General features: G+C 40.6%; 1 protein-coding gene across 1 annotated transcript in view; it reads left to right on the top strand.

The window, feature by feature from the left end:
- Positions 1-22,749, top strand: part of igsf21b (immunoglobin superfamily, member 21b) — a 31,376-nt gene extending 8,627 nt beyond the window's left edge. Inside the window, exons 2-10 of the mRNA XM_060936678.1 lie at positions 2,962-3,074; positions 3,615-3,736; positions 3,826-3,944; positions 12,194-12,309; positions 14,989-15,472; positions 17,250-17,350; positions 21,892-22,084; positions 22,268-22,306; positions 22,438-22,749. Of these exons, the coding sequence (XP_060792661.1) occupies positions 2,962-3,074; positions 3,615-3,736; positions 3,826-3,944; positions 12,194-12,309; positions 14,989-15,472; positions 17,250-17,350; positions 21,892-22,084; positions 22,268-22,306; positions 22,438-22,514 (1,364 nt within the window). The 3' untranslated portion in view covers positions 22,515-22,749. The remainder of the gene's footprint in view (positions 1-2,961; positions 3,075-3,614; positions 3,737-3,825; positions 3,945-12,193; positions 12,310-14,988; positions 15,473-17,249; positions 17,351-21,891; positions 22,085-22,267; positions 22,307-22,437) is intronic.
- The last annotated feature ends 2,479 nt before the right edge of the window (positions 22,750-25,228 follow it).

Here is a 25,228-nt window from a genome sequence, read left to right on the forward strand (position 1 = left end):
GGTAAACGGAGGAAGTGCATGTGCGCATGCATAAGTTTACCTTTGATCATCCCACCATCTCCGCTGATCGCTGATATTTATTAGTTTGGTCCTGCGTTTCCGTTCTTTCACAATACAGCGTCTTTTCGCTTTCCATTACTGTAGTCGGTCTTCCACGTTTCATTCGCACACTCACATCCTCCATTTTTCTCTCCTGTTTCAAATTTGTATCCCACAATGCCTTGCGCAAATGGGGAAAGCCCACCACGTGATGTATGATGTAGTATCTTGAATTGGGTCACGGTGAAGCAGGAAAAAATAGCAGAGAATTTAGGACCAACTGGCCTTAAATTCATTAATTGTTCTATTTAAAAAAAACAATAAAATTGGAAGTCTGTGATTCGAATTCAGTAGCTTTCAGTCCACTAAACAAAAATAATTGGGTGTCGGGGAAAATTCTTTTCATAACTTACACTTGAAAAACCTGAAAGACAGTCTAACTTAATGTAGTGGATAATCTCTCATTGGATACTGTAGATTTGTACCTAAGAGCTACTGCTGTAACCATAAAGACTCTTATTAACACTATGTTTATACTGATCATCCTTAGTACTTTATGACTTTACTCTTCTACAGATGTGCAGTGTAACAATTTACAACCCCGATTCCAAAAAGGTTGGAACGCTGTGTAAAGGTGTGTAAAAATGATTTTCAAATCCTTTGCAACCTGTATTTAATTGAATACAATACAAAGACAAATATTTAATGTTCAAATTGATAAACTGTATTGTTTCTGTAAATATACACTTATTCTGTATTTGATGTCTGAAACACATTCCAAAAAGAAGATGGAATGGGGCGTGGTTACTACTGTGTTACATTACCTTTTCTCTTAACAACACTCAGTAAGTATTTGGGAACTGAGGACACCAATTGTTGAAGTTTTGGACGTGAAATTCTTTCCCATTCTTGCTTGATGTGCAATTTTATTTGCTCAACAGTCCAGGGTCTCCACTGTCATATTTTGCACTTCATAATGTGCCACACATTTTCAATAGGAAGCAGGTAGGCCAGTTTAGCACCTGCACTCTTTTACTATGAAGCTGCACTGTTGTAACATGTGCAGAATGTGGGTTGACATTGTCTTGCTGGAATAATCAGGGATGTCCCTGAAAAATACGTTGCAGATTATTTCATCTCATCTCATTATCTCTAGCCGCTTTATCCTGTTCTACAGGGTCGCAGGCAAGCTGGAGCCTATCCCAGCTGACCACGGGCGAGAGGCGGGGTACACCCTGGACAAGTCGCCAGGTCATCACAGGGCTGACACATAGACACAGACAACCATTCACACTCACATTCACACCTACAGTCAATTTAGAGTCACCAGTTAACCTAACCTGCATGTCTTTGGACTGTGGGGGAAACCGGAGCACCTGGAGGAAACCCACGTGGACATGGGGAGAACATGCAAACTCCACACAGCAAGGCCCTCGCCGGCCATGGGGCTCGAACCTGGACCTTTTTGCTGTGAGCGACAGTGCTAACCACTACACCACCGTGCCGCCCCATTGCAGATTATGTTGCAACAAAATCTATATGTACCTTTCAGCATTAACGGTTCCTTTACAGATGTGCAAGTTACTCATGCCATGCGTACTAACACTCCAGATGATCCTTTTCTTCTTTAGCCTGGAGGACACAATGTCCATGATTTCCAAAAACAATTCAAAATGTGGACTTGTCAGACCACGGAACACTTTTGCACTTCACATCAGTCCATCTCAGATGAGCTCGGGCCTTGAGAGTTCAGCGGCATTACTAGATGTTGTTACAGGTGCTTTATATGGCATTTGCTTTGCATGATCAATGCAGCGACAAACTGTGTTTACCAATAACATTTTTCCAAAGTGTTCCTGAGCTTATGTAGTAATATCCTTTATACAATCATGTCAGTTTTTAATGCAGTGCCACCTGAGGGGTCGAAGGTCACGAGCGTTAAATGTTAGTTTTCAGCCTTGCTCCTTATATGCAGAGATTTCCCCAGATTCTCTGAATCTTTTGATGATATTATGGATTGTCGATGGTGAAATCCCTACGTTCTTTGCAATTGTATGCTGAGAAATGTTGTTCTTAAACTGTTTGACTGTGTACCCACATAGTTTTTCACAAACTGGTGAACCTCACCCTGTCCTTGGTTGTGAACGACTGAGCCTTTCCAATTACCAACTAACCTGTAGACTGTTCCAAACAGGTGTTTGGTTTTTTTAGCATTCCACATCTTTTCTATTTTTTTGCTACCCCGTCCCAAGTTTTTTGGAATCGGGGATGTATAATCCCACTATCCGGTGTCACCTTGAAGAAAATGGGTTCCCTTTTGAGTCTGGTTCCTATCAAGATTTCTTGTTCATGCCATCTTACTGAGTCTTTTTTCTGCTGCTATCACCTCTGACTTGCTCATTAGGGATCCAAATCTATATTTGAATTTCAGTAAAGCTGCTTTGTGACAATATCTGTTGTTAAAAGTGCTATACAAATAAAATTAACTTGAAATTTTCTTAACACTCGCACTAACATCATTCAGCAATAACCGGGGATTCACGTATCCTTTTAGATATTTATGATGAAACATTATTGATATTCAAAGGCATACAGTTTGCAATTATCTTACTTGGTTTGAACTAGTAGATAAATATTAGTTTAACAGCTGAGCTGTGCCTTCTGGATTCTTCCCACATAAAATATTCATGACATCATTTAGTGGCGGGACCTCTTTCCTTGGCCTTATCCCGGCCTCACTATAAATTAGTTTTCTCCAATTATTTTTACATTTCAGATTTTAAAAAAAAAATTGTGGAGTTGAGAAAGTTCAGCACAGTGAATAAATACGGTATCTAGTGGACATTAATTAGAGCAGATGTTTGATGAAGAGGTGGTTTGGGGGCTACAGTTTCAGTGTGTGATCCCTGTTCTGTGCTGCAGGGTATTTGACAGTCAGTATCGAGCCTCTTCCGCCTGTGGTCATGGGAGATACAGTGACTTTGAAGTGCAATTTCAGGACCGATGGCAACCTCAGAGAAATCGTATGGTTTCGGGTGAGTGAACTCAGAGATTTCAGCAACCATCATTTATATTAGTTACTTAAAGAGGCAGTCATTCATTTCTTGCATAAGTTGTATTGCCCCACTTCTGATACAGTGTGAGATGAAAGTACCGAAAATATGAAAATTATATTCAGGATTAAAAGATCATGGTTCAGTGGTTCTAGGACAAGCCTTTTTCATTTGCAGATCGTTTTTCAGGCATGCTGGGCCACAGCCTTGACGGATGAGTTTCTGTGTATGTGCATTCAATTTCAGGGCTGTAGCACTTTGCCAGAAATTGTTTTCCCTTTCATTATGTGATGACATTTTTTATTAAAATGCAGCTACTTCATTTGCAGAACACACAGCTAAAGTAGATTTTATTTTATTAATTCACGGTTAAGCAAATCATAACTCTTTACCCATTTTATCCGGTTGTAATTAAAGTGTTGCTTTATTTTCTTGTACATGCTGTATTAGTTAGTGTGATGAAACTTCTTCCATGCAGTTACACTGGCTTTCTCTTCTGAATAACAGTTAAATATTTTATAGGTTACAGAAGGTGGTAGCTCGAAACAGAAAATCTTTACCTACGATGCCATGTACAATACCAATTTCTCTCACATGGAGGACTTTCGCAGAAGAGAAGATCTTGTTTACCAATCGACTGTTAGGTAAAGTTTATGTCCTGTCTGTTGCTTTACTGTAGGACTCTGCCCTGTCTCTGTAACTGATATTTGAATGAGCTTGTTCTGTGTGTTAGGTTGCCTGAAGTACAGATGGAAGACAACGGGCCGTATGAATGCCACGTGGGAATCTATGACAGGGCATCCAGGGAGAAGGTGGTCTTAGCATCTGGAAGCATAACACTTGCTGTTATGTGTAGGTTTCACTCATTACACAGTCCATTATGAATGAATGAATGAATTTATTTATTTCGGTCAACAACAACAACAGCAGCAGTATATGTACAATACAAGCCAATTTACTCACCACAAACATAACAGTTCCGCGGCTGACCGAAAAGGGTATAGGCTGAAGCAAAGCTTATAAGTGCCTAACCCACAAATCACTTGCCCTACAGGATGGTCGAAAGAGCCATACAAATAAAATACAATAACAAAAAAGAAATAACTGTCATTTAAATAAATATAAATTTATACATTTATTTATATAGATAAATATCTATATATATAGGGCGGCACAGTGGTGTAGTGGTTAGCGCTGTCGCCTCACAGCAAGAAGGTCCGGGTTCGAGCCCCGTGGCCGGCGAGGGCCTTTCTGTGCAGAGTTTGCATGTTCTCCCCGTGTCCGCGTGGGTTTCCTCCGGGTGCTCCGGTTTCCCCCACAGTCCAAAGACATGCAGGTTAGGTTAACTGGTGACTCTAAATTGACCGTAGGTGTGAATGTGAGTGTGAATGGTTGTCTGTGTCTATGTGTCAGCCCTGTGATGACCTGGCGACTTGTCCAGGGTGTACCCCGCCTTTCACCCGTAGTCAGCTGGGATAGGCTCCAGCTTGCCTGCGACCCTGTAGAACAGGATAAAGCGGCTAGAGATAATGAGATGAGAGGAGATCTATATATATAGAACACACAAAAAAGATTGAAGAAAAAAAAGAAAGAAAAGATATTAAGCAACATTTATTTAATCCTTTAACTATCCATACATTCCTCTCTATACTTCTCAAGTATAATGTTTTTAAGCTTTATCTTGAAATGTGCAACACTTTTACGCTCTTTAATTTCAACAGGTAAACTATTCCACAGCTTCACCCCACATAAAGATATACACATACTTTTCAGCGTGGTATGAACTATTGGCCATTTCAAGTTCCCTCTCCCTCTTAAGTGATACCCCCCCCCATCTATAAACATTTTTTGAATATTGCCAGAAAGTAAATTATGTCTTACTTTATACAGAAATTGTGCAGTTTTGAAATCAACTAAATCTCTCAATTTCAGTATTTTTGACTTTAGAAACAGTGCATTAGTATGTTCATGGTATTCTACATTATTCACTATTCTTATTGCCTTCTTTTGCACAATGTATATTGACTGCAGGGTACTTTTATAGGTGTTGCCCCAAACTTCCACACAATAAGTCAGATATGGTAAAAAGAGAGTACAATACAATACGTGCAATGGTTTATAGTTCAGAATGTGCCTTATTTTACAAAGAATCCCCACTGTGCGTGCTAACTTGGACCTGACATACTTAACATGGGGTTTCCAGCTGAAGTTGTGGTCGATTATTACCCCTAGAAATACACTACCGTTCAAAAGTTTGTGGTCACCCAGACAATTGTGTGTTTTCCATGAAAAGTCACACTTTTATTTCCCACCATAAGTTGTAAAATGAATAGAAAATATAGTCAAGACATTTTTCTGGCCATTTTGAGCATTTAATCGACCCCACAAATGTGATGCTCCAGAAACTCAATCTGCTCAAAGGAAGGTCAGTTTTATAGCTTCTCTAAAGAGCTCAACTGTTTTCAGCTGTGCTAACATGATTGTACAAGGGTTTTCTAATCATCCATTAGCCTTCTGAGGCAATGAGCAAACACATTGTACCATTAGAACACTGGAGTGAGAGTTGCTGGAAATGGGCCTCTATACACCTATGGAGATATTGCACCAAAAACCAGACATTTGCAGCTAGAATAGTCATTTACCACATTAGCAATGTATAGAGTGGATTTCTGATTAGTTTAAAGTGATCTTCATTGAAAAGAACAGTGCTTTTCTTTCAAAACTAAGGAAATTTCAAAGTGACCCCAAACTTTTGAATGGTAGTGTACGGTATATTCTCATATACTCTTTCCAGCTTTACACTATCAATCATTATTTCCACCGGAGTGTCCAGATGTTTATTTTGTTTACCAAAAACCATAAATTTAGGGTTTTTTTTATACTTAATGATAATTTATTTACATCAAACCACAGGCATTTATTATTAGTCGTGTTTTTATTTGCAGCCATCCACACATTTGGCAGAGCTCCAAGCAGCCTACTGCATCTATAATTGGTCCTCTCCTGTATATACACGGTTCTCTTGAACATATACCCTTACAAAAAAGAAGTTTATTCAAGTGTGCTTCTAGTATACTTCTTTTAAACTAAAAATAAGAGTATGCTTCAGTTTACTTTTTATTTACTTATCAGAGATAAACTTAATGAAGTTATACATAAATATACTTGGCTTATACTGAAAAGTATATAGAAAAGTCTAAGCTTATACTTTTGATCAAGATATACTTAACAAAAGTGTAATAAAGTATTAAAATATTTGTGCCTTATGTTTAAGTGTACTTGCCCTGTAGTTGTGCTTATCCTTTTGATAATAGCCTATAAAATACTTCTTTTTCACACATATTGGCTTCGTTGTGATCTACGGCAGCATCTTTTAAATCCCATCTTTTAAACCTATATGTACCATAAGTTTGTGGTCAGCTCTGGGGTGGAATAGCTTAAGCATAAACAGTGTTGGAACTTAAACTTATCTTTTATGTACATGTATATTATTTACCAGCTGGGAGGTCCGTATCGTGAAATACCGTGACCGAGGTCTTGAAAATACTGACCGAGGCCTCTGGGCCTTGGTCAGTATTTTCAAGGCCGAGGTCACGGTATTTCACAATACAGACCGACCTTAAGCTGGTAAATAATATATTTTTTTTTTTCTTTACCAAATTCTAACAGAAAATGAGAGCGCCCGAAAGGGAAACCATATTTAGAACAAACCTGCTACAAGCTCCTTTTCGGCTTTCTCCTGAAATGTTTTCTTTTATTTAGTCTTCATCAGGGTAGTAAAACTCGCTTTCGCTGTGAACACTGTCGTTATCGCTATCCATGTTGTAAAATTAATGCTATTATACTGAGAAATGCGAAAATAAATGTTGACAAAAAATTGCTACTATGTTTGTTGTTGTGAACAAACGAGTCCCCAAAAGTCCGTAACCGGGGTCCGTATCGTAGGATTCCGGACCACTCGCGAGCCAATCAGAGCGCACTAATCGATGGAAACCGGACTGCGAAAAAAATAGTGTTATTAACCCACAAAGAGACAGATAAAGCAGACAAATAAAACAAGTAAACTCATAGTATATTTCCAGTATACTATGAAGTATGCTTTTGTAAACTAAAGAGTGGACTACAAGTATAGAACTAGTAAGCTGTTAGTATACAAGTTTACTTGTGGTATACTTGCAGTACAAAGTAAAAAATACTAGTTGTTTACTCAAAGTTTACTTCTCTTAGACTTAAAGTATACTTTTTATAAACTAAAAATGGGCCAATTTAGTCCCAAGAAGTATTAGATTAGTTTACTTACAAGTATACTGTAAGTACATTGAGATCAGTGTCCTTGGTACACAAAAGTATACTTAAGGAAATATACTTTAACTTTACTGAAGTATACTTGATAAAATGAACTTGAAGTATACTTCTTTTTGATAAGGGTTGACCACAGTTGACTTTGAATGCAGTTGAATTTGGAACGAATCAACAAGATAAAACCTTTTGCTCAGATTGCTATGCAGGTCTGAATGTAGTGCTTGCATATAGCTGTTATATCTTGCTTGATATTTTCATGAGTTTTAGTCTCTTGGGGAACTTGGAAGCTGTTAACCCCATTCTGCTAACTTGCTTTGTTAATTGAGTGTGTAATGTTTGAAAGATAAGCATGCTGTGACAAGCACAGTTTGATGTGTTTAGAAACTCTTTTTATAACTCATAAGTGAGAATTGCATATTCTTTCTAAATTATGCTATATATCAACAGTTGGACAATTTAGCACTATTTTCAAGTGTCCTGTAAGTGAATTAGCATATCCACTCACTGATCACTTTATTCGGAAAAATATCGCCTGGTCTTTTCCCAATAATCAACTACTGAGCTTCGTTGAGCCTGTGTCCACTGTAGCCTCAGATAATCCAGGGGCCAAGAGGGCCAAAATAGGGATTTTTGTACCACATCGAGGGAGCAGTGCTATCGTGGATTTTTTTAATCTACAATATTTGAAGTTTATTTAAAGGTATGATAGCAAGCCTCTATGAATAGCTTTTGTGCTGTAATCATGTGATCAAATGATGTCGGTCAAACTGGCTTATGGCCAGCAATCCAGTTAAAGTTGTGAAATTTGAAGTTATAATTATAGTTAAATTCACTGTTAAATATATTTTTTTAAACAATAATATACACGTAATCCATACGAACAAAGTCAATGGGTCCAAATGCACAGTAATGGAAATGTTGAAAATGTTTTTTCTTGTTACCATGGCAACAGAAATGCCCCATAAGTCCATCCATCCATTATCTGTAGCTGTTCATCCTGTTCTACAGGGTCGCAGGCAAGCTGGAGCCTATCCCAGCTGACTATGGCTACGTTTACATTTGACCGTATCTGTCTCGTTTTCTTCGCGGATGCACTGTCCGTTTACATTAAACCGCCTGGAAACGCCGGGAAACGGGAATCCGCCAGGGTCCACGTATTCAATCCAGATCGTGTCAGCTCCGGTGCTGTGTAAACATTGAGAATACGCGGATACGCTGTGCTGAGCTCTAGCTGGCGTCGTCATTGGACAACGTCACTGTGACATCCACCTTCCTGATTTGCTGGCGTTGGTCATGTGACGCGACTGCTGAAAAACGGCGCGGACTTCCGCCTTGTATCACCTTTCATTAAAGAGTATAAAAGTATGAAAATACTGCAAATACTGATGCAAATACTGCCCATTGTGTAGTTATGATTGTCTTTAGGCTTGCCATCCTTCCACTTGCAAGTGGTAAGTGATATGCGCTGGGATCACACACACAGCGGCTCAGTCCCGAATCACAGCTTGTTCACTTCACTCGCGCGCTCTGTGAGCTGTGCAAGGCCGGAGTGCGCACCCTCCAGAGGGCACTCGCTGTTCAGGGCGGAGTGATTTGGAGCGCAGGATGCCTGCGGAGCCGAGCGTATCCATGTATTGGTATTGCTGTGTGCACGCAAATCGCGTATTGGTGTTGCTGTGTGCACACTAATCGTTTTAAAAACGTTAATCTGATGATCCGCTGATAGGGTCTAATGTAAACATGGGCATAGACACAGACAACCATTCACACTCACATTCACACCTACGGTCAATTTAGAGCCACCAGTTAACCTAACCTGCATGTCTTTGGACTGTGGGGGAAACCGGAGCACCCAGAGGAAACCCACGCGGACACGGGGAGAACATGCAAACTCCACACAGAAAGGCCCTCGCTGGCCGCTGGGCTCGAACCCAGGGCGTTCTTGCTGTGAGGCAACAGTGCTAACCATTGTTAAAAAATTCCATTTTGTAATTAAGCAACCACATCAAAATGCATTGAAATAAAAGTTAAATCCTTACTTCTGCAGATTATTAAATAATTAATGTATAATTAAAGAATTAATTATCAGTGAATTATGGTGATATTTTAGCCTAGAAAATGTACTCTTTCGGGATTCTCACAGGAGGACAGAGAGAATCAGCATTCCATTGATCACCTTAACGGTCAATCCATTGATCACCCTAACGACTCTCGAGGCCGTTCACATCCAGCCCCCAGTGACCCACACCAACAGGATGACTCAACGACACCTTAGATGAGCTTTTCATCCATGAGAGGATAAATACCTGATGCTCCCTACTAGTCAGACAGAACTGAAGAAGCCTTTCGGATGAGAGGTGAAACGTCTTCAAGAATCTTCAAACAAGTCCAGTTGCTCTCTTTTACCACCCACAGTTACTATGACCTGAATGACTGAGAATCTTCACAGACATACTCTTTCGGGATTGCTATCATAACTTTTTTTTTTAAACAACCCAGGCCAAACTTCAAATCTGTGTCATTATCAGCTGGTCCCTCTGAGTGGTTCATCAAGGTGGGTCTGGTCCTTGGACTGGCCCATTCCTGTTCTCTTGCTGACAGGAGTGGAACCTGATGTGTTCTTCTGTTGTTTTAGCTCACCTGTGTCAAGGTGTGACATGCCTTTTTGAAATGCTTTTCTGCTCACTGTTGCTGTAAAGAGTGATTAGTTGAGTTACCAGGGCCTTCCTGTCAGCTCAAACCAGTCTGACCATTCTCCTCTGACTTCTCTCATAACCAAGCCTCAAGACTGCCACTTGCAGGATGTTTGTTTGTTTTGCCCCATTGCTATGTAACGTCTCAAGATTGTTGTGTGTGAAAAGACCAGGAAATCAGCAGATTCCAAAATACTCGTACTAGCCCATCTGGAACCGACACCCATGCCGCAGTCGAAGTCACTTAGAGCACACTTTTTCTTCATTCTGATGTTTAATGTGAACATATTAACTGAAGCTCTTGAGTTCAAATATCTGTTGTCAACTGTACAAAGTAATGGCGAGTACAGAAGAGAAGTGAAGAAGAGAGTGCAAGCAGGTTGGAATGGATAGAAGAGAAGAGGAGGTCAGGAGTGAGTTGTAACAGAAGGTTGCCAGCAAGAGTGAAAGGGAAAGTGTACAAGACGGTAGTAAGAGCAGCGATGTTGTACGGTTTGGAGACAGTAGAGCTGACAAAAAGACAGGAGGCTGAACTGGAGGGAGCAGAGCTGAAGATGTTGAGATTCTCACTGGGAGTGACAAAGTTGGACAGGATGAGAAATGAGTATATTAGAGGGACAGGACATGTAGGACAGCTTGGAGACAAAGTGAGAGAGGTGAGATTGAGATGGATTGGACACGGACAGAGGAGGGATCCAGGGTATATTGGGAAAAGAATGCTGGAGATGGAGTTGCCAGGTAGAAGGAAAAGAGGAAGACCAAAGATGAGATTTATAGATGTGGTGAAAGAGGACATGGAGACTTGAAAAACTCCAAAAGGGAACAGTTGAAAGAAGAAGATATTAACTGAAGCTCTTGACCTACACCTGCATGATTGTATGCATTGTGCTGCTGCCACATGATTGCCTAATCATCATCATCATCATCAAATCGAGCGAGCTTGGACGTTCATGACAAGAGTTTCCCAAAAACCCCAATTGTCTATTACAGCAGGGCGCAGGGGAGGTATGTAAGGGGAGGTCTGCCTCTTGATCTCTTCCCATGCAGTGGTTCCCACAGCAGCAGCTTGTGTACCAATTCGTCTTTGTGTCCCCAGCAATGCCTGATAAATTTCAATCTGCACTCACGTAATAATGTTGATATTGGTGGAAAATCTTCATATAATCCATTGTTTGTTTTATGCCCCTTCCATGATATATTCAGTGCCGTTCTTAGAAGCTTCGTGCATGCACCAGCCAGAGGTTTTTGTAATGATTTTGTAAGGGTCCATGATTCGGCTCCATACATCAGTACACTCTCCACTGTTGAACGTAAGAATGTTATCTTTAATTCTTTCTTGAGGTTGGATTTCCATATCATTCTCATTTTTGTTTGATGCTGCCCATGCTTTAGCTATCCTAACTTTGAGGTCTTTTTCAAGATTGCCTAATAAGTGCATGGATAATTGCAGAAGCAGATGTGCAAGTGGACGGCACGGTGATGTAGTGGTTAGCACTGTCGCCTCACAGCAGGAAGGTCCGGGTTCGAGCCCTGTGGCCAGCGAGGGCCTTTCTGTGTGGAGTTTGCATGTTCTCCCCATGTCCGCGTGGGTTTCCTCCAGGTGCTCCGGTTTCCCCCACAGTCCGAAGACATGCAGGTTAGGTTAACTGGTGACTCTAAATTGACCGTAGGTGTGAATGGTTGTCTATGTGTCAGCCCTGTGATGACCTGGCGACTTGTCCAGGGTGTACCCCGCCTTTCGTCCGTAGTCAGCTGGGATAGGCTCCAGCTTGCCCGCGACCCTGTAGAACAGGATAAAGTGGCTAGAGATAATGAGATGAGACAAGTGTTCCTAATAAAGTGGTGAGTGTATATTTGAACGGTACAAATAATGATATTATGGTATTGCAGTAGCTTGCTTACTTACAGTATCTTAATTAATGATCTGATCAGTCTTTGTCTGTAATTAAACTATTAGGCAGACGACATGACTGTGGGCTTTTGTACTGTTTTTCTAAATTTCTCTGTTTCAGTGACCAATAGGATGCTCCAAAGTTGTTTCATTAGTCTGTTCCAGATAACTGAATATACAAATTGACGTTTTTTTTTCTCCCCCCCACCTTTCAGCACCTCCGAAATCCATCTCTGTAATTGCAGCTGACCAACCAACACGATTCAATCGCTATGAGGCTCAAAACTTCACACTCCTATGTATTGTGACTGGAGGAAAACCTGCTCCTGTGGTGGGTCTCTGTTTTATGTTTTTAAGAAAATGTTCATTTCTAAAACCCCTTCAAGTCGTTTCAAATTTTCCCGCAGTCACAGCATTAAACACTGAGTAACATTCGTTACTTAACAATTGTACTCTATGTCCCATTGTAACTATAAACTGTCAGTTAAAATACCCAATGTATTATAATTTATATCTGATATTCCTCTGAGTTAGATACAGTACTGTGCAAAAGTCTTAGGTGCTCTATTTATCTTCATACAGACTTTGTTATAGATTTCTGTTTTATGACTTCTACATTATCGAGTCAGTACAAAAGCATTTTAGAGTCCAAACGTTCGTTTTCCAGCACAAAATTAAATGTTAGAGAAGAAAAAAAAATTATATCTGAGCAGCATATTACATAAGAGACCATGTTTCTGATTAAAAAAGAAAACAGAATGAAGGCTACTGGGATTTTGGTGCAAAATTAAGAAGCGAGTGTGACAGTCAAAGTGTCCAGAAGAACTGTGGCTGGTTCTGTAAGACGCTCAGTAAAACCTACAGCTCATTTCCTTATAAAACTGCACTCTTTGTACCTGAGACTACTATTTTTTTCTTTTTTTAAAGCAAAGGGTCGTCTCACACCAGATACTGACTTTGTTTCATTTATTATGGCTTACTGCTGTTTATAGCAGGGCTTTGAACCGGTTCAAGGAACGAAAACGAAAACCGGGAACTTTTTCTATTTCACATGGAACAGAAACGAAACCAGAAACTTTATTATTTTTTATGTTCCGGAACAGAAACGCTTATTAAAAATAATGGTAACCGGTTAATACCGGTTTTTATTTCGTTCCTCAAAGTTTCCATAGCCTACAAATAAAAAAGTCATTCTTCTCCTGCGCAAGTTTCTATGACCCGCTGGGGTTCACTTCCTGTGTGACGTTCGCTGACTGAATGGAGAGAGCGGGAAGGTGGACTACTATCATGTCTCCACGTGATAATAAGTGAGTAAGTGCATTACTGAGTGTCTGAGCAAAGAAGAGCCTGAACGTTGTAACCTCCCTATTGGCTGTTTGTAAAAATGTATCAATTGTTGCCCTTCCCACGGGAATCATCGCGGGCTCGAGAGACGAGACCTGACGAGTTAGTTCGTTGGTAGCAGAACAAAATGTCTGGACACAAATCGGGTTTTCAGAAAAGGAAAGAAAATAAACAGAGGGTCGAAAATACAAAAAAGGAGGCAGAAAATGCAAAACAAGTTTTAAGGTAGGACAAATGGTTAGTTTTCTGAGGCAGCCCGCCGTGGCTGCAGGCTTTCAGTTGTCATTGAATGGTTACTTTTCTGAGGCAGCCCGCCGTGGCTGCCTGCAGGCTTATTTATTATAGCCCATTTAGTTAAAATAGTTGATATAAAATGTTTATAGTTATAGTTATGTGATGGTTGTCCTGATTTAGACTTTTTTTTTGGGGGGGGGGGTTGCGTGATGTTGCACCCGGGTCCAGATTAGGGCAGAACCGGCCCTGGCTACATTTCAGGTGTAGTTTGTTTTATGTATGTATGTACTTGCATAGATGTGTACTTGGTCTTCCAATATGGCGCCTAACAAAATCTCGCGGCGCGGTGACGTCATGCGGTAGCCCTCTATAGGGCCTGACTAGCCTTTGGTAACACACTAAACGAATTATCTTTCATTTTTGGCACTTTTTCTGTTTGTGTAGATGGGAAGACGTACTGAGAATCCAAATCGCCAACATTTGAAATAATAATTGTTTTGAATTATTTCTTGTCTTATTTAATGAAGGTTGTAATAGAATTAGCCTACATTTGGCTTAAGCTGGATGAGACAGAGACATAATTTTATAGCCATTTGTTAAACAGCTGACAGGGAACGTAATTAACCGTTCCGGGAACGAAATTTTTTTTGTTCTAACCGGTTCGGGAACGTCTATTTAATGGTGGAACCCAAAACCGGAAACGTTAAAATTCCGTTTCTGTTCGGAACGAACCAATAGGAAAAAAATTCTGGTTCAAAGCCCTGGTTTATAGTATTTTTTTTTTAATGTTGAAACATTTCATTTCATTACATTATTTTTAAGAGGAGATACATGGATGCGGTGAGAGAGGACATGAAAGTGGCAGGTGTGGTAGAGAAGGATGCTGAAGACAGGGAGCAATGGAGACGAAAGATCCGCTGTGGCGACCCCTAATCAGGAGCAACCAAAAGAAGAAGAAGATTTTTAAGCCATTTTTGGTTTACAGCATTTCTTTACACATGCTGTAAAGAACCAGATTGTGCTGTACATGATCTGGTGACTTGTCCAGGGTGTACCCTGCCTCTCGCCCATAGTCAGCTGGGATAGACTCCAGCTTGCCTGCGACTCTGTACAGTTACGGATAATGGATGGAGGGATACTTTATGAAAGAAGAGAGACATTATGTACCATTACGTCACCCGTCATGAGCATAATCTTAGGAAAAGAAGAAAGACATTACTGGTCAAAGTAACCTGCATTAAGCAGAGAGCAGAATGTGCGAGCGAAGATAGATCTCAAGGATTTAACTAACCAAAACAAGTAGCAATCAGAACTGCCTCTTCCAGTTTCAAGCATGCCAAACATATATTTCTATCAGACCTTTAGTTTTATCCTAGTTTTGTCACCAGTGTCATGTTTTCACACTCTGCCCTTGCTGTCTCTTGTCTCTCAGGTGCACTTTAAGAGAGATGGTGAGCTGATTGAGGTGCTTCCCTCAGCCCAGCCATCTGAGGCAGCTCAGAACAGAGGTTTGCACTCGGCCAAACGCAGCAGGCCATTGATTAGCCGAGAGCTCGATGACACCAAGCGCCAGAAGTCCCTTTCTCACTTGGAGCCAGACATTGAGCCAATGAGGTTAGACCGTGCTCGTCCTCGCCACAGCCTCACTCCAGGTGCTCTGGGACAGGAGAGTGCCAGTCCCACTACTGAGGTCATCCCAGAGACGGTGGTGAGCAGGGAGTTTCCACTCTGGGTTCTCAGCTCCAGCCCACTCTACTACTTCAACCACACACAGACTGAGCTCACTGATGGCACCATGCAGGTACAGGCAATGCTCACCTGGCATTTGAACCCACAGCTCGACAACGAGGCACTGTTTAGCTGCGAGGTCAAACACCCAGCTCTCTCCATGCCCATGCAGGCCGAGGTCACGCTCTGTGAGTATGAAGTCACACTAACCAAAATAAAAAGCTTGAATGATGTGTAACATCTAACCTGCAGGAAATAAGGAAATCTGAGATGGTTATATCAGTATACAGTGGTGCTTAAAAGTTTGTGAACCCTTTAGAATTTTCTATATTTCTGCATAAATATGGCCTAAAACATCATCAGATTTTCACACAAGTCCTAAAAGTAGATAAAGAGAACCCAGTTAAACAAATGAGACAAAAATATTATACTTGGTCATTTATTTATTGAGGAAAATTATACAATATTACAGATCTGTGAATGGCAAAAGTATGTGAACCTTTGCTTTCAGTATCTGGTGTGACTCCCTTGTGCAGCAATAACTGCAACTAAACGTTTCCAGTAACCGCTGATCAGTCCTACACACCAGCTTGGAGGAATTTTAGCCCATTCCTCCGTACAGAACAGCTTCAACTCTGGGATGTTGGCGGGTTTCCTCACATGAACTGCTCACTTCAGGTCCTTCCACAACATTTCGATTGGATTAAGGTCAGGACTTTGACTTGGCCATTCCAAAACATTAACTTTATTCTTCTTTAACCATTCTTTGGTAGAACAACTTGTGTGCTTAGGGTCGTTGTCTTGCTGCGTGACCCACCTTCTCTTGAGATTCAGTTCATGGACAGATGTCCTGACATTTTCCTTTCGAATTCGCTGGTATAATTCAGAATTCATTGTTCCATCAATGATGGCAAGCCATCCTGGCCCAGATGCAGCAAAACAGGCCCAAACCATGATACTACCACCACCATGTTTCACAGATGGGATAAGGCTCTTATGCTGGAATGCAGTGTTTTCCTTTCTCCAAACATAACACTTCTCATTTAAACCAAAAAGTTCAATTTTGGTCTCATCCGTCCACAAGACATTTTTCCAATAGCCTTCTGGCTTGTCCACGTGATCTTTAGCAAACTGCAGACGAGCAGCAATGTTCTTTTTGGAGAGCAGTGGCTTTCTCCTTGCAGCCTTGCCACGCACACTATTGTTGTTCAGTGTTCTCCTGATGGTGGACTCATGAACATTAACATTAGCCAATGTGAGAGAGGCCTTCAGTTGCTTAGAAGTTACCCTGGGGTCCTTTGTGACCTCGCCGACTATTACACGCCTTGCTCTTGGAGTGATCTTTGTTGGTCAACCACTCCTGGGGAGGGTAACAATGGTCTTGAATTTCCTCCATTTGTACACAATCTATCTGATTGTGGATTGGTGGAGTCCAAACTCTTTAGAGATGGTTTTGTAACCTTTTCCAGCCTGATGAGCATCAACAACGCTTTTTCTGAGGTCCTCAGAAATCTCCTTTGTTTGTGCCATGATACACTTCCACAAACGTGTTGTGAAGATCAGACTTTGATAGATCCCTGTTCTTTAAATAAAACAGGGTGCCCACTCACACCTGATTGTCATCCCACTGATTGAAAACACCTGACTCTAATTTCACCTTCAAATTAACTGCTAATCCTAGAGGTTCACATACTTTTGCCACTCACAGATCTGTAATATTGGATCATTTTCCTCAATAAATAAATGACCAAGTATAATATTTTTGTCTGATTTGTTTAACTGGGTTCTCTTTATCTACTTTTAGGACTTGTGTGAAAATCTGATGATGTTTTAGGTCATATTTATGCAGAAATATAGAAAATTCTAAAGGGTTCACAAACTTTCAAGCACCACTGTAAAACAATCATACAAAAATTATACAAGTTATCACCAACCAGTTTTTTTCATCTTTTCCTTTTTATAAAGCTGCTCCAAAGGGACCAAAACTGTCCATGACTCCAAGCAGAGCAGAAGTGGGAGACACTGTGCGCATCACCGTGGAGGGATTCCAATTAGGAACAAAGGGGGTGAGATCATAAGACACGTCCTTCACTGATGGTATATGTTACCGAAAAAGGCTGGAGTTGTCACATGTTGAGAGAGTCGATATTTCAGTAGAAATGTGAATACAAGTCCCACATAGTTTAAAGAGATGAAAGTTAATGCAACTTCCAGCAAGACTGCTGTTTCCTGACATGATTCATCACACGAGTTTCTTATTACTGATAATGTGTGGGTTTTCACTTCATACCTACAACTGACAGTGCAATATTTCCTTTGTAATATAAGTAGGAACTGATCTGTAACTGTAGTATCTTAGTAAATATAAAATGACAATTATCTATCTATCTATCTATCTATCTATCTATCTATTTATCTATCTATCTATTATGCCCTCTATGATTATTAACGACCCCTTGTCAAGATTAGTAAGAAAAGGTTGTGGCTCAGGTGGATAAGGTGCCATGCCATAAATCCGGGGACATGGGTTCGATTCCGACCTGAGGTCGTTTCCTGATCCCTCCCTGTCTCTCTCCTGCTCATTTCCTGTCTCTACACTGTCCTATCCAATAAAGGTGGAAAAAGCCCCCCCCCCCCCAAAAAAAAAAGAAATCCACCTTTGGATGAAGTAACCATTTTGCACCTTTAAAGGTAGACTACCTTTCAGATTTTTCAAGTGTAGGTCATAAAAATAATTTTCCCTGACACTCAATTATTTTTGTTGAATGGACTGAAAGCTACGGAATTTCAATCACAGACTTCCAATTTTATTATTATTATTTTTAAATATAACAATTAATGAATTTAAGGCCGGGCGGCACGATGGTGTAGTGGTTAGCGCTGTCGCCTCACAGCAAGAAGGTCCGGGTTCGAGCCCCGTGGCCGGCGAGGGCCTTTCTGTGTGGAGTTTGCATGTTCTCCCTGTGTCCGCGTGGGTTTCCTCCGGGTGCTCCGGTTTCCCCCACAGTCCAAAGACATGCAGGTTAGGTTAACTGGTGACTCTAAATTGACCGTAGGTGTGAGTGTGAATGGTTGTCTGTGTCTATGTGTCAGCCCTGTGATGACCTGGCGACTTGTCCAGGGTGTACCCCGCCTTTCGCCCGTAGTCAGCTGGGATAGGCTCCAGCTTGCCTGCGACCCTGTAGAACAGGATAAAGCGGCTAGAGATAATGAGATGAGATGAATTTAAGGCCACGTGGCCCTAAATTCTCCGCTATTTTTTCCTGCTTCACCATGACCCAATTCAAGATACTACATCATGCATCACGTGGTGGGCTTTCCCCGTTCACACAAGGCATTGTGGGATACAAATTTGAAACAAGAGAGAAAAATGGAAGATGTGAGTGTGTGAATGGAATGTGAAAGACCGACTACAGTAACAGAAAGTGAGAAGAAAAGACGTTATGTTGTGAACGAAAGGAAATGCAGGACCAAACTAATAAATATCGGCGGTCGGCGAGCACCTCGGTGTGATCAGCTGTTCGTTTAGTGACAGAATGATGTAACGGTCAGTGCACGGTTAAAGTAAACCTGTAGATGGCAATAATGCAACACCTGGATGCCAGCTGACGTAAAACCCAAAAGAAGAAGACAGCAAACCTGCGCATGCGCATACGGACTTCCTCTGTCTGCTTGACTACGTGAAGCGAGCGATTTCATGCACATTATTTGCTCGGGAATCTCCTCAAATTAAATAACTTCCCAGCTACAGAATGGCCTGATATTTTGAGATATTACAGAAATAAACATATCACAATGACCAAATTTCAGAGGGAACTAAATTTCACCGATTTTATGAAATCGAAAGGCTGTCTAGCTTTAATTGAAACAAATTTATTCAGAGAAAAACAAATCCCTCTTTAAGAAATAATTATTTTCAACAAAAACACATCACTATTATTGGCATTTGCTTATTATAGCCACTTATTATTGTATTTAATACTTTGTACAATCTCCTTTGTACAAAGTATTAAAGTTTTTAAAGTTGTTAAGTTTGAACATGAAATATCTTGTCTTTGTATTGTATTCAATTGAATATAGGTTGAAATGTCAATCATTGCATTTTTATACATATATATGAAACAGTGGCGGCTGGTAGTCTTTCAAACAGGGGAGGCTGGTCGGTTACGATATTTCCAGATTTTAAAAGAAAAAACATCAATTTTGCCCATACTCTTGCCTCTGATCTGGCTGATTGTTGGCAGCGTCACAAACTGTGAAATTACAGGTTCTTTTGGCCATTAGCCTGCTGTCCAATATACATGATGGTGGTGTTGGGGGGTAGAGGTATATTTTAACATTTTATATTTTAAAATTGTGGCATGTTGTTTAAAAATTGATCATTATTGAAAGCAGCTCTTTGTCAGGAACCTCAGCAGTAGAGCTGGGTGCCACACATTTCATTCAATGACACTTTCCCTATATTTTACTTATTTTGACTGAGAAATGTTTTATTGACAATTTGATAACCCTTCACTTTTAATCCAGGTCTGTAGTGTGAAATGTTCTCGGCTGTGTTTTTGTTTAAAAATGTTTTCCAAATTGTAGCTGTGTTTAATTCATATCCAGAAAAATATATATTCCAATATAATATACTCAGCATAAACATTTTAAATAGATTCTATATTTTTGGTCCATCCATGACATATTACTAAAGTAGCCTATTTACTGTTGTTGATGTGGGTCACTTGCTGTTAGCCAATTCACTTTCTCGTACCAGGAGAGCTGAAAGGAACGAGTATTATTCCCTACCTTTTTCACCAAGTCAATTTGAGGCGTTGGTCTACCCTGCTCTTTAATTTAAATTTTTTCCTCGAAAGGAAGACTGGCAAATGGCTTCGCCAAAATTAAATCAGCAATGCTTGGCATCCGTGCGCAGCTTTCTTGCTAGCTGACTAGCCCCCTCAAGTTCAAGTTCAGTCACTCAAATAAACGAAATTTCTGGAACTAAGATAGCAAACTTGACAACACTATATTTACACTTTGTTTACAATGAAAATATATACAAACTAAAAAAGCTGGTAGAAACCGTATGTAATGAATGAAATCGAAATGTAAGCTGATCTCTTACAATACACCACAGCACTTGCGAATCCGCATGGGACTGAACTGAGATTCACCGCTGCCTGTCGATATTTGAAACGAGCTGTCAATCAAAGAAAATATCCGTCCGCTTTCACCAATCACCAGTCTCCTCGCGGAAACTGCCATGTCCCTCCCATGTGAGGCTGGGAGTCCGGTAGGCGGGCATTTTCACAGTATTTGTCCAATAACCATCTTGCATTTTGATATTGAAAAGCACATAGCTCCCAAATGCCATTGAAGTGCACTGAGGCTGCGCTGCATCGCGCTGTCACGAGGGGGAAAAACTCACGCGCACATTAAAGTTATAATGGAATGATTTTGCACTGTAGTTGGGTTGAGCACATATATTTCTATGATTCTGGATCTGAAATAGCAATGTTATAAGGTCGGCTATAACATAAGCCTAGCGCAATTCATCCTACACGATGTTCATCATTTTTAGAGGAGGCTGAGCCTCCCTTGTTGTCTTAGAGCAATCGCCCGTGATATGAAATCAATGAGTAAAATATTGGTTGTAATATAAATTGGGGATTTAATGTCATTACAAACAAACAAACAAACAAACCCCACTAACTAGACCCATTGCATCAGTCCCTGTTAAAAACTAGTATAATTTTGCATATTCCATCTTTATCCTAGTGTCCTACTTTGCTGATATTTTTTTTCCTCTATGATGGACATTAAATTTTGTACAATACAGAGTGATGCTAGCTTTTCTACATGATTTTTTTGCTATATTTTTCAATTCGTATGCAGTAAAATGACAAAGCTGATATCTGGTTTCTTTGATTTATCTTGCAGCCCTTGCACCCGACTGACAGCAAGCTTTATGTTTTTAATGGCTATCACAGGAAAAAAAAAAAAATCAACAAATATATAAAATCAGGAACTGGTGCAATGGGTTCAGGGGTGGGGTTTTTTTTTCACAGATTCCAAATGACATAAAAAAATTAAACAAATGAAAAGAAAATTTAAAATATTGGCTTGGTGTGCAAAGGAATGCAAGGCTTACAACATAAATCAAAGAAACTTGACATAAATCAAAGAAACTTTCATACAGTTTACTCCAAACGTATGAAAAATCCAATACAAATGCTAACATCAGTCTGTATCACACAACATTCAAAAACTAGCACGGAGCAAAAAAATATGAAACTAAGATAAAGCTTCAGTATACAAACTGATATGATGAGCTCGAATAGTTTTAGCTCAGATTCCAACATCTCGTTAACTTTTAATGTTAAAAAAAATCAGCAAACATCTATAAAATCAAGGACTGATTTTATATACATATTTTATATATATATATGATTTCATTAGGGCTAGTTTTGGGCTCCACATGTACAATGTGTCATTGCTGTAACTAGCTAATTAGTAGTGATTATGAGCCTAAACTCAATGAATATGTTAAAGTGCTTTTGGTATCTGTGACTGATGTTAAAGATGTACTCTATATATTTCTGTGTTTGCGCATATGGTACAGAATGAGATATTTCCAGAGCCCCTGTTCACATGGACGCGTGTTGGTGGGCTATTTCTGGATGGCACTGCTGAGAGGGAAGGCAAGGTTCTGGTTCTCGAGAGAGTACCTGCAGAGCTCAACGGCTCCATGTACCGCTGCACTGCTGAGAATCCGCTTGGCACTACCAACACACACACACGCCTCATAGTGTTTGGTTAGAATCACTCACACACACACACACAGTGATACATAACTAAGAGACATGGTGCATGCTGTGTCCATACTCACGTCTTGTGCATGTCTTGTGTATTTGGCTTTAAATATTAAAAAATGAATTTGGACAATACCTATAACAAATGCTCTACTCCGTCTCACACTTTGTTTTCTGTTCGAATAGAGAATCCAAGAATAAAGAAGGAAACACTACACTTAAATGGTAAGGCAAATGGCGAAGCTATAAACCTAATATCTGATGAATTTTGGATAAAATTGCCTTAGATGCTATTGTGTGACAGAACACAGTGCTTAAACAGTGTCGTCTCTTCATGATTGTGTTCTGGCCCGTAGTTGCTGACTCGAGTGGACTTGTATCTGGACCCACACTCACCATTGTAGTGCTCTCACTGATGCTGGAATTTACATGAACAAACACAGACGAGCCTCGCATCTTTCCTCTCCTTGACGACATCTGTTCACCTGAAAAGACTTAACATAGAGACTATCTGAGCCATGATTCTGCTCTTGAATGAAAAAAACTGTGCATGTGAGCTACAATGTATGAAAGTGCAAAATACCACACACTTGCCATCTACACCATTATCCAGTGGATTTGACATCAGGGTCACCTGCAAGATCTGACCTGTAGATGGCAGTAGAGACTTCTAGACGCACAAATGACAAGTTTGGTCAATTCTGTTATGTCTTCAAGAAGCTGATTGTACTCTTATTCAATAAAATTACATTTAATAGTTAGTGTGTGAATAAGGAAGACACTGTTGTAAGAGTTTACGGAGAACCTTTACAGGTTTCACTATATAACATATAAAAAACACCAAGTTATAGATTTAACCTTTAAAGTGTGTAGTAAAACCACCCTGCCACTGTCACATGCACTTTAAATTTTTTTTTTCCTAACCTTGTAAAGCCTTTCTGCTCTACAGCAGGAGTTCTTAAACATTTAACAGCCAGGAATCCTTTTAACTGTCCATAAATAATACAGTTCCTTGGACCGAACAATAAATTCCACAGATCTCGTCAGCACAGATTTATTTCATGAACATATTCCAAGTATTCAAATATTAGGCTAATTATAGCTCATAGAACTTTTTATTCCTGAACTTTGCACTGACAGAACACAGTAAACTAAAGATTGTTATTTAGAGGTGACTTGTTTTGGGGTTACTGAGGTTTGGATTAAAGTGGTTCATTTTACATGACCAGTCAAACCATCAAATAATGAAAAGAACTTGATAATAAATATAACTTTGGGAAGAATGGGTTGTCATTTCCACCACTACTCTACAACAGAATAAAAAAAAAAATATATATATATATATATATATCTGGTTATGGGTGGCACGGTGGTGTAGTGGTTAGCGCTGTTGCCTCACAGCAAGAAGGTCCGGGTTCGAGCCCCGTGGCTGGCGAGGGCCTTTCTGTGTGGAGTTTGCATGTTCTCCTCGTGTCCGCGTGGGTTTCCTCCGGGTGCTCCGGTTTCCCCCACAGTCCAAAGACATGCAGGTTAGGCTAATTGGCGACTCTAAATTGACCGTAAGTGTGAATGGTTGTCTGTGTCTATGTGTTAGCCCTGTGATGACCTGGTGACTTGTCCAGGGTGTACCCCGCCTCTCGCCCATAGTCAGCTGGGATAGGCTCCAGCTTGCCTGTGACCCTGTAGAACAGGATAAAGCGGCTACAGATAATGAGATGAGGGCCACGTGGCCCTAAATTCTCCGCTATTTTTTCCTGCTTCACCATGACACAATACAAGATACATCATCATGCATCTCGTGGTGGGCTTTCCCTGTTCATGTAAGGCATTGTGGGATACAAATTTAAAAGAGGAGAGAAAAATGGAGGACGCGAATGAAAAGTGAAAGACCGACTACAGTAACGGAAAGCGAGAAGAAAAGACACTATGTTGCGAAGGAAACGACGCGCAGGACCAAACTAATAAATATCGGCGGTCAGTGAGCACCTCGATGCGATCAGCTGTTCGTTTAGCGACAGGATGATGTAACTGTCAGTGCACAGTCAAGGTAAACCTGTAGATGGCAGTAATGCAACAGTGGATGCCAGTTGCTGTAAAACCCAAAAGAAGAAGATGAAGAAAGTAAACCTGCACATGCACACACATGGGCTTCCTCTGTCTGCTTGATTGCATGAAGCGAGCAATTTCATGCACATTATTTGCTTGGGAATCCCCTCAAATTAAACAACTTCCCAGCCACAGAATGGCCTGAGTTTTTTTGTGAGAAATTACAGAAATAAGCATATATGACAATGACTAAATTTCAGAGGGAACTAAATTTCACCGATTTTATGAAATCAAAACGCAGTCTAGCTTTAATGTGTCTGTTCACCATGTGTCCTCATGGGATTTCTCCTTCTTCACAAAAAATGCCAGTATGCTTAATTGTCCTTGTCTCAGGTGTGAATGAGTGTATGACTGCATGTCTCGCTTTGCATGCGTATGGGGTCCTGTGACGAACTGATGTGCCATCCAGGGTGTATCTTATTGTTCCCAGTATATAGCCTCCAGATCCAGTGATCCTGACTAGGATAAAGCAGTTACTGAAGATAGCTAGCTAGCTAGCTGGATGAATGGATGGATGTGGCACGGTGGTGTAGTGATTAGCACTGTCACCTCACAGCAAGAAGGTCCTGGGTTCGAGCCCTGTGGCCGACGAGGGCCTTTCTGAGTAGAGTTTGCATGTTCTCCCCGAGTCTGCGTGGGTTTCCTCCGGGTGCTCTGGTTTCCCCCACAGTCCAAAGACATGCAGGTTAGGCTAATTAGTGGCTCTAAATTGACTGTAGGTGTGAGTCTGAATGGTTGTTTGTCTCTCTGTGTCAGCCCTGCCACTTGTCCAGGGTGTACCCCGCCTCTCGCCCATAGTCAGCTGGGATAGGCTCTAGCTTGCCCGTGACCCTGCACAGGATAAGCAGTTACAGATGGATGGATGGATGGATGGATGGATGAATGAATGAATCCTTTAGTCTGCTAGATGGAACCATTTCTTATTACTGCACTATTTTGCACAGAAGTCCATAAGGGGAAAAAAACAACAACAGCAGCAGCATGTTTTAGAAAGCATAATACACCTTGTGTTGTATCTCTTAAAGGTTATATGTTGAACTC

The sequence above is a fragment of the Neoarius graeffei genome, chromosome 13 (genome assembly GCF_027579695.1).
Source record: "Neoarius graeffei isolate fNeoGra1 chromosome 13, fNeoGra1.pri, whole genome shotgun sequence".
In the NCBI taxonomy this organism is placed as follows: Eukaryota; Metazoa; Chordata; class Actinopteri; order Siluriformes; family Ariidae; genus Neoarius; species Neoarius graeffei.